We start from the raw sequence: 10,000 nt of genomic DNA, 5'->3' as shown, positions 1-10,000 counted from the left end.
TAGCGGCAGTCGTAAAGGCAAGCTTCAGTCCAAAGTGTCTGTGCTGGTGCGTGAGGGGGTGAGCAGCACCACAGGGGCTTCGGTTGGCTCTGGAAAGTTGGGCATGGACCTCCTAGGGCCAGGAGGTACAGGGGGGGGTTCTGGAGGCTCTGTGGTGGGTGGCTCCATTGCAGTAGTCTTCTGCAGGGACAATGAGAGCAGGTCTCCTTTCCTCAAACCTTGCTCAGAGCCGCTGTCACTGAGTGGCCGCAGTAAAGAGCTGGCCATTGTTGGAAAGCGAAGCAGCCTGGTTGCACCGCCATCCTCCTTAACCAGTCCTGTAGGACTGAAGTCTAAGAAAACAAAACCCAGCTCCATCACATCCAGCTCTTCTTCTGCCTCCTCCCCATCATCATCTCTGGCAAACAAGCGACGCCGTCCCCTGGTCAAGAAGACGAGAGGGAAAGTTGGAGCTGCAGGATTAACAGCTGGAGACGGCAGCAAAGCAAAAGCCATGTCTGAGGGCTGGGGTGGAGCCTCCTTAGATGTTCAGTCCGCAATCGGAGATGGGACCAAGTCAGTCAGTCCACATACTGGCCAAGCTGGCCCTACACCCTCTTCCTCCTCCTCCTCCTCCTCCTCCTCCTCTTCCTCCTCCTCCTCCACCAGTGTGCTCCCACCCTCTTCCTCTCCACAACAAACGCCTCCACCCTCTATGGCTCCTTCACGGGACACCAGGGAATCTTCGCCAGACTCTCAGACTGTGGACAGCAGCTGTAAGACTCCAGACCCTTCTTTCTTAGCTGAAGACTGTCCAACTCAGACCAGCCCCACACTCCCGACATCCAGTCCGTCCAGCCTGTCCACCCCCCAGGGACCTGGCCTCAGTATCGCCTTGTCTACACCCACAGCCAAGCCTCCTCCTCCAGATGATCCACCCAAATCTCTGGCCTCACCTCCTTGCTCGTCCTCTTCGGCAGGCTGTAGTCTCACTTCCCTTTCTTTGCCTCTGTCTTCATCAGACCCCTCCTCCTCCTCCTCTGTATCCTCCTCATCTGCTAGTAAGCCACCCCCCCCCCCTCCTCTGGCAGGACCTGCTCTCCCATGGAGTCTGCAAACTGGAGTGGACTGCACAACTGGAGGCGTCCTAGCACGTGAGTTCTTTCACTAGGTGTTCAGAAGTTTGCCATGTTATTACGAAACTTGACCCCTTGAAGGTATACAAGGGGTCAACGTACTGCGCTATAAAATACAGTATACCTTATTTACACACTTACGCTAGTTTTAGTTAATTACTTTATCTTATTAAAAACACTAGAGATGTAAGATTTCAACCTTGCTTGTGACAGGAAATCCATCATAGTCAACATCTTCTGACCTTTAATTTTTGTGAAAGTTGTTTTTTTTTTCTGTTGTAATGAACTGCAGTTTTGTCAGATTAATATGTACTGTGAACTGCAGCCGCACACAGTAGTAGCTTAATTTTTTAGTACAGTCAAAGGCTGACATGATGGTTTACAAATGGAAACCAGTGGCTTGTTGCAGTTTTTGTATTTGGTCATTCAAGATCCCACAACTCAGTAACATGAAATCTCACGTAAATAACTGAGGTGTTAGTCCATGAACCATGGCTAAGAATAATGAACCTGCATGTACATAGCTTAATGTAACTCCATCAGGCTAGGCTGCAGTTGCAAGGCTCCAGACTGCAACCAAAACGGTCATATATGTGACCATTTTTTTGTGTTTTGTGAGTGTTTGAGTTAAAATTTCACATGGTCACATTCGTGTGAGTGCATGATGATCATTAGGCAGTTTTGGTGCCCCCCCGGCACAGGTACTGTGTTAGCTATTGTGGTTTAAAGCAGTAATTTCTCTAATTAAATGGCTCAGTCAATCTCTCCCTACCCGCACTCTACTTGCCTGTACTTTCATCCTCAGTGTGCGTGAAACAATCCATTTAGCTGTTACCGTGTTCCAAAGATGAAGCAGACTATAGCTTTTTTTTTTTTTTTTTTTTTTAAACAAAATGAGGAGAGAGAGGAGGAGGCTGGTAGAGAGGCAACCAGAGCCAATGAAAGGACCTGACTAAGAAACAACTGAGGATGACAGTGCAGGCTGCAGGGAGAGTGCAGGTGGGGCAGGAAGAGACCGACTGAGCCAGTGAAGAAGAGAACTATTTTCCACCACAACAGCTAACGCAGTACTTGTGGTTGCAGTACGAGGGGAATGCTATGTTATGTGTCTATTGTAGGAAATTTGGCCCATCTATTGCAGGCAACTCTAAACCTGTTAGTCAAAAAAACAAAACCAGCAGGGACCGATGCATCACCTGAAACATCTAGCCCCTGTCCACCTCTTTCCAGCGGTTACATGAGAGTATTTGCTCAGTGGAGGAGAATGAACCAACCAACCTCCCCAGCTATTTTCTCATCTAGACTCATTTAGCCTTCTGCTTTTGTTTTTTTTTTTTCTTCCAATGAGATCATGTGAGATCTTGGGAGGTAGTGCATTGCTCCCTGATTGCTCCTTCTGGCATGATAGTCTTACTAATATCCTGTAGTGTGTGTGATGCGCCATTATTTTCTAATCTTGTAGGGTGTGCATTTTTGAGATTAGAAGGAAAGCATCTGTAAATATTCTGCTTATGTGCATCTCCTTATGTGTGGCTTTAGACACATAACTCTGGTGGTAGTTTGAAGAGAGATGAGGAAATCAAGTCCATGAAACCAACATTTAACTTTTGTTCAGACTAAGACAGGTGTTCTCACCTGTGATCTGAAGGAGGAAAGATCATAAATTTCCTGAAGTAATGTTCTCTTTCATTGTTCGGCACAGTAACTGCTCTGCTCTTCAAAATGGAAGAGGCCAATATCGCCAGCAGAGCCAAAGCACAAGAGTTCATTCAAGCAACCAGCCAGGTGAGAGTGAAAATGACTGAGTGTCCTGAATGTGGGTACCTAAATTTGTCTGATAAATTTGTTTGAGAGATGATTTGTTTCAGTGAGTTGCTGATTATCCCTCAAAGTAATTGTTGTGCTGTGCAGCTAATGGTAGCTTTAAAACCCAATTTCCATTCTGATTTTGTATTAACTTTTTTCATTGTGAAATTAACCTGTTTTTAAATATACAGAATAAATATGCATAAATTCATGGGTTTAAATAAATAAACCAAAACGGAAATAATGAGCCTCGCCACCATTTTTTTTCGATAAACAAAAAGAAAGTTACCATAAAATTATCAAATGCATCAAACTGCATTTTGTGTACCATTGTACTACTATTTCATGCACACCAATAATTCAATCAGAATGCGATTCTGGCAGGAATGTGAGTAAGGTAAAATCCATTTAAACACCACGTCTATGCTCATAGTCTCAGTAAGTATAACAGTCAGATATTGCATGTAGACCTACCATAATCAGAACGTGAAAAGGTTTCACCACTGCTTGATGAAACATTTAGAATGTTCCGGACTAATCTTTTGACTTAAGCTGCAGTCAGACAGAATGTCTGAATGTGCCATTACTTTCCCATGTCTCTCATGCAGATCCTCTCACAGGCCAATCAGATCCAGTCCAAGCAGCATGCTCCTCCTTCCTCAGGCTCCTCCTCCTCACAAATCCCTCCTCCTCCCTCTATCCCTCCGCCTCCTGGTCTGAGCCCAGCCCAGTTCATCCTCCACAGCTCCCTCCCATTGGTTGGCTGCACCAAAACTCCACCCTCTCACCTGCACACCTCTTTAGGCGGTGGATGTGCACAGACCCCGCCCTCCATCATGCCTGTGGGGCTGTCAGGAGTGACTGGGAGCTCCGGTGAAACTGGATGGGACAATGAAAGCAAAGACACTGATAAGGTAAACTTGAAGTTGATGAACAGATCAGGGTCATTTATGTGAGTTATCCAACTGCTGCTTCATGGTTGCTTATCAGCATCCACTCAAGGGGCCAATATTATTGTTGTTGTCAAACCCTAACCAAAAATCATTTCAGTCTACAATATTTTCTTGTTAATTATTTGAGCAAAATGAAGATATTCATCCAGTTTAAAAGCATATATTCATTACGAGACGTAAATATGCAACCATTTTCATGTTTTTCAAATATTCAACCGATTGATTTCATAAGTAAGAAGTGAAAGTAAACATGGGACAAATAAAGTAGGCCTAGTTTAAAAAAAAAAAAAAAAGGAAGAAAAGAAAACAACACAGGATGTCAGCAAGGCTGGCTACCAACTTTCTAAACCTAGCCTTGAGTCAAAATGACTGTTCGAACTAATTGTAACGGAAATAGAGAGCTCTGCAATGTTTCGTCACCCTCCTTTCTGCGTACAGGTGATGAACGCTAACCACTCCTGTATCAGGCCACTCACGTCGAGTGACCTCAAACATACTTTTATGGATTTTGAAAAATTCTACTTTTGATGCTATTTTAAAATTGTATTTTCCTCTATCGTAACTTTAGGCAGGGAAAAAATAAGTTATTATTTCTTCTACTACTACAAGTATCCAAATAAGAAATATAATAATGTAATGGCTCACCTGGTAAATTGCTCGCGATGTAACAATTAGTGAACGAAAACAGTATTTTTGCAGACGGATGGAATTGGTGCTGTGGACATGTACATTATGTATATATTATGGAAGTCTTGAGTTTGCATAAACTGGGATATAGAGAAAATAGAAACAAAGGCCTGTCTCTATATATGCCTCTTTTAAACTAGACTATACACTTCCTTGAGAAATTGTGGTGGGATTGCTGCTTCTGCTGTCCTTTCTCAATTGCTTCCTGCTAAAAAGCTGTATTGCTGAGTTGATCACTGTTAGAATGCTCAAGTTAAATTGAGTTGCTGCTTTTTCATGATGGTGTCTGTTATTTTGTTACCATGTGTGTGAGCATGTTTAAGTTAAGTGTCTGTGTCTGTCTATGTGTGTCTTTTTCTGTTAAGCCCCTGTGACTGTCTTGGAGGTTTTACTTTGTGTGTGTTTTCTCACCACTAACTGAAATTAAGGACATTAAACAAGGATGTTATGGGGACGGCTATGGTGTCCACGAAACATTCCAGCGGGTTGCTGTAGTAGTGGAAAAAAAGAAGTACCATTGTAACTCTTACAATGGCTACTTTACTACGTGCATAAACCGACATCGATCTGAACATTGTTTAGGCTACAATATGTCTCTTAAAATGGCCCCTTAGAGATCCACTTGAGTAACTGATATATGCTTTAGGGGACAATTTAATATCAGATGAGGAGTTTGTATTACTCTATGACAAGAACAGGTCCAGCAATCTAGATTTGCCATACAGACAATATACTTTTAATGTGGATGACACGGAGGACAATGAGAGTTTCGGGTGAGAAAAAATTACATACCACTGCTGGTGGAGGCTGTTGGCATACCTGACAAGTGTGGTGGCTGGCACAGAGGCGCTCTGCATGCTACCGAAGACGTTGAGATACCCATGTTGTCAAAGTGACATGATACAGCAATTTGGGCAGTGACCAGTACCAGTCTTGTGCATGGCAACAAACTGCATGCTAGATTTCATCTATGGTACTCACCAACGCTGAATTACAGGTTGGAACGACAATATGGTAAACCCAGCTACTTCACAAACATGCTGACTGCATACACCAGATGGGCGCCCCACTGGACAACTGCCCTGGCTTCATAAATGGCACAGTATGAGCTATGGCCAGACCAGGAATGAACCAGCAAGTGATGTACAATGGCCACAAAAGAATGCACAGCTTGAAATTCCAGGCAGTCGCCATTCCAAATGGATTAATTGCCAATATACATAGTCTAGTAGGTAAGTTACACATAATTAGGAGTCATGTGACATATGGTTACATAAAAAAAAAAAAAAAAACATAATTTAGGCCTACTCCTAATGGTTAGTTTTATGTAATAAATACTATCTATTTTGTATCGCAAAAGGAAAGAAAAGTGATTCTGGGCTGTTAGCTGACGCTGGCTTACTACCTGTACCGGAACAGCATGCCATGTCCCCTGCTGGCCATCCAATGTGTCTATATGGAGATCCTGCATATCCAATGTGTGTCCACCTCCAGGCCCCATTCAGCAATGTCAATTTCATTCCCCACATGATGACATTCAACAAATGTATTAGTGACGTGAGAGTGTCTGTAGAGTTGTTTTTTTGGAACCAATTTATTTTCATGGACTTGAAGAAAAATTTTTAAAAATTGGTTGAATAGCATAGGTAAACTCTACATTGTATCGGCCAGACTTCAAAGTTTTTTAAATTTGATCCTCCACACATTTCGGACAATTTTTTTCATGAGTTATTCACTCCGTATCGAGTGAATAACTCATACACGAGTGAATAACAGTTTGTAGCTACTAAGTGCTGCAGAGTTATAACCTTAACCCAAAAATGCATGGAAATATACTGCTAAATATTAAATTCTATACACCTTTGACATTTTGATGGTATTACTGTCAATGTATATAGTTTTATGTATTAGACTTAAGACATGATACAGTAGCAATAGTATAAAGATCTTACATTAATAAAAAAAAGGAAATGTCCACACATGTATGTATTACATTTTGTTTTATTATTAAATATTGGACAATAAACATCTCTCAGCTCAACTTTCCTTGACAAGTTTTCCAATTAGAGCAAGCAATAGATTGCTTGGTGAAGTAGCATTGCCTGGGTAGCCCGCATTTGAGCATGCTGTTGCTGCATCATCTCCAACATCTGCTGGTGTGACTGTGCCCTCCTCACTTGCTCCTCCATCTCTAGCTTTCTTAACTAACTTTTTGTCTCAGCGCTCTATCAGCTTGGCTTCTGTCCCTTTTAAAAAAAAAAAAAAAAAAAAAAAAAAAAGCAATTGTGTCATTGCTACTTCTCCTATGCTTAATTTTGGATATAAAGTAGGCTACAGTTAAGATACCTGTTTTACTAATCTAATCAAAAACATTGAGAATAGCCAGTGGCATGAAGTAAGTAAATACATTTACAATTTTGAGTTATTTGTACTTTACTTGAGTAATTCTATTTTGTTACTTTATACTTCTAATCAGCTAGAGAGAAATATTGTTAGACATAGTTAAATTGTTACTCCACTACATTTTTGATAAATTGTTGCTTGTTACTTTACAGATATTAAGATACACAACTGTATATTTAGCAATTAAAATTAGCCCCAACTTTACAAGCTCCAACATTAAAATCAGGTGTATAAAAATCAAATTATAGATTATAATATAAATTATTCTGAAATGGGCCATTCTTCATAACGAGTACTTTTACTTTTCGTATATTTTGATGCTAATACTTTTGTACTCTTACATTGTAAAGTTTTCAATGTGGGACTTGTTACAAAATTTCTAAAATTTATTCTACTGTTACTTTTACTTAAGTAAATAATCTGAGTACTTCTTCACCACTGAGAATAGCCTATTTGTTAGCTACAACTAGTAGGTGATTTGTTCATTTTTAAACAGAAGGGTGAGTGACAGAGAAAAAGTCAGAATTATAAATTTGTCTAACTTCAGCACCTTGGATTTATCAATACACAGCACAGGTAGGCTGTGGTAATGAGAGGGGAGATGGCAGGTTAACAACAGTTTCTACATTTTGTCTGCATTTTGGTCATTTTGTTAACAAAGGGGATGGAATTCCCCCTCATCCCCCTCAAATATCCTACTGGGACATGAGCCAGGTGTGCTACTTACTGTGGTCACCTAGCCTCATCCTGAGCACTGCTACCAATGGATGTCGTCTATGAACAGACTGGAAAATTGATGAAATTAGCAGGTATCTTATACAGATATACTCATAATCCATATAACTACTAACAGTATAATTGTATACAAACAAAGACTTAAATATGATTAAAACCATATAATTACCTGCTAACTCTTTCACATATTGCTGGGTGCAGCACACCAGATGTTTTCCCATAGTAGACAGTTGGGCTACAACGGCAGGAAATGTCAAGACAGAATCAATGTCATCACGCCATAGCCGTCCCTTCAACCGTCGCTGCTTAAAGTCTCTACTAAAACTATACTAAAAAAAGATTTCCAGTAAAACTGTTGACATGTGTATAAACTTATGTGGCTTGTATGTAGTGTGACAGAAATGCCAGTCAAGTGTGTTTAAGCGGCAGAGAGACCAGGGAAGCTGTTAATTACTAAATGACCAACAGCTGTGTATAGCCAGTTCCAATTAAGGTTGCCATTGTGATGGTACCAGTGTCTTTTTGAAGCTGGAAGCTGTGAACAGAAACACATTGCTGAAACAGCTGAAAAACAAATGGTATTCTGCCAGGAAGTAGAAAAAAAATGCCTTAAAACTGTGAAAGAAGACCTTCTTTGCATTAATATTAGACAGATGAACTGCATCCTGAAACAGTTGAATGTTTGAATTTCTTAACAATTAAATGTGAAAGAAATAGTTCTCAGGTGTGTGTGTGTGTGTGTGTGTGTGTGTGTGGTTGTGTGTACAAACGGCAAAGTAACCAGAGAAGCTGTTAATGACTATATTTCCATCAGCTGTGTATAGCCAGCTCCAGCTAAGGTTGCCATGGTGATTTTACCAGCTTCTCCAATTAGACTCAGACTTTAGTGAGATTAGTCCCATTGCATCTTTTAAAACTTTAACTCATATCACCAAAGGTTTTACACCATCAGCGCTACAAGGCGTTGCTGCACACATCTGTGAAATTTTGTTTCCTGGTGTGAAAAATGGAGTGAGTTCAAAAAAAAAAAGGGGGGGGGTGTTGTTTCTGTTTTTCTCTGTAAACCAGTTCTTGATTTATATGGCAGTCTATGGGGCTACTGAATGGTACTCCTTTCAATCAGAGGCTCATAGTTCAAATTCTCTAAGTCACTGTGCATTGATACTCACATTGTCTGAAAGAGCACACATTTCTCTACATTTTTGTATAAACTGTGTATAGAAGTGAAATTTGTGAGATTTATAAGGGCTGAAGTGTGAAATATTTCTGTCTAGAAGAACTGCTGACATCACTGCATGATGTCACCCACTCTAAGGTTGAACATTCCATGCAATACACACCCATTATATACTGTTAAACTGAAAACACAAGCATAAAACATAAGCATTGCTAATTAAAAAACTGTACTAAAAATGGCTGCAGGTTTTCTAGTATTAACTAGCATACCTAGATTTCCTGGAGAAAATGCATGTGATGGCTGCATCTGCTGCTGTTGCCTTATTTTCTGACATGCAGAGCAAATGATTCCACTGTATTATAATTTCACTTTTTTTATTATTGATGCAGGAATGCAGCTCATATCATTCTAAACAGTCATAATAGGAGCAAACTTATTCTAAAAATATGTACAAGATAGTTTTGTACCTTGCTACATGGTGGCGCTATCACAACAATTTATGATTGTGGCCCATTTCACCTCTGGTCAGCTGTCTTCCAAGTATCAATTCTGTAACCTTTACAGTTTTTGAGATACTAGCCATTTTATGTAGTCATCGTTAAAAAAAAATGAATAACTCATTGTCATATTACTAAAGTATAAGACATATTAAGTTGTTCACAAACTGATATGGCCCAATTATGCCTGACATTTTAAAGTGGAACCATGCTTCTAGCCATCACTATCTGGGAATAGTAGAGATTTGGATTATTTTTATTATTATAGTGCCCCCATAGTGGTAAAACTGCATGAAAGTCGGCAGTCATATTCATGCACTCAGTCTGTACACTTCAGCCAAATTGAGTTGTAATTGGATGAAGCATTCAAGAGTTATAGCAGGTTGAATTGATTTGACCATACCCACAAAAGTTTGTTAGCCAATCATGGAAAAAAAATACAGGATATCTCATATCAAATATATAGGCAGTGTTTGGGGTCATACAAACATGGTTTGTACCGAGTTCGGTGAAGCTAGGATGAAAGATGTGAGAAAAAAAGTATGTCTAGTAAAAATTAAAAATTAACAGAAATTCTTTATGTTGCATATAGGCATGACCTATATCACTCTCTTCAGCATCATCCAC

The 10,000-nt window shown here is 40.2% G+C and overlaps 1 protein-coding gene and 1 long non-coding RNA gene across 2 annotated transcripts in view; one reads left to right on the top strand and one right to left on the bottom strand.

Moving 5' to 3' along the window:
* Positions 1-6: 6 nt before the first annotated feature.
* scaf1 (SR-related CTD-associated factor 1) overlaps positions 7-10,000 on the top strand; it is an 18,000-nt gene continuing 8,006 nt past the window's right edge. The window contains exons 1-3 of the mRNA XM_040123707.1: positions 7-1,133; positions 2,818-2,900; positions 3,530-3,835. Coding sequence (XP_039979641.1) covers positions 104-1,133; positions 2,818-2,900; positions 3,530-3,835 — 1,419 coding nt within the window. The 5' untranslated portion in view covers positions 7-103. The remainder of the gene's footprint in view (positions 1,134-2,817; positions 2,901-3,529; positions 3,836-10,000) is intronic.
* Positions 6,547-8,193, bottom strand: LOC120788158. The gene is made up of 3 exons (XR_005707195.1): positions 7,869-8,193; positions 7,692-7,749; positions 6,547-6,807 (listed from the first exon to the last, which is right to left on the bottom strand). It is a non-coding gene; the product is annotated as an uncharacterized LOC120788158 (long non-coding RNA).

Source organism: Xiphias gladius, chromosome 3 (assembly GCF_016859285.1).
Source record: "Xiphias gladius isolate SHS-SW01 ecotype Sanya breed wild chromosome 3, ASM1685928v1, whole genome shotgun sequence".
NCBI lineage: Eukaryota > Metazoa > Chordata > Actinopteri > Istiophoriformes > Xiphiidae > Xiphias > Xiphias gladius.
Note: the sequence above shows the minus strand (reverse complement) of the source record. Positions and strands in the feature narration are given on the sequence as shown.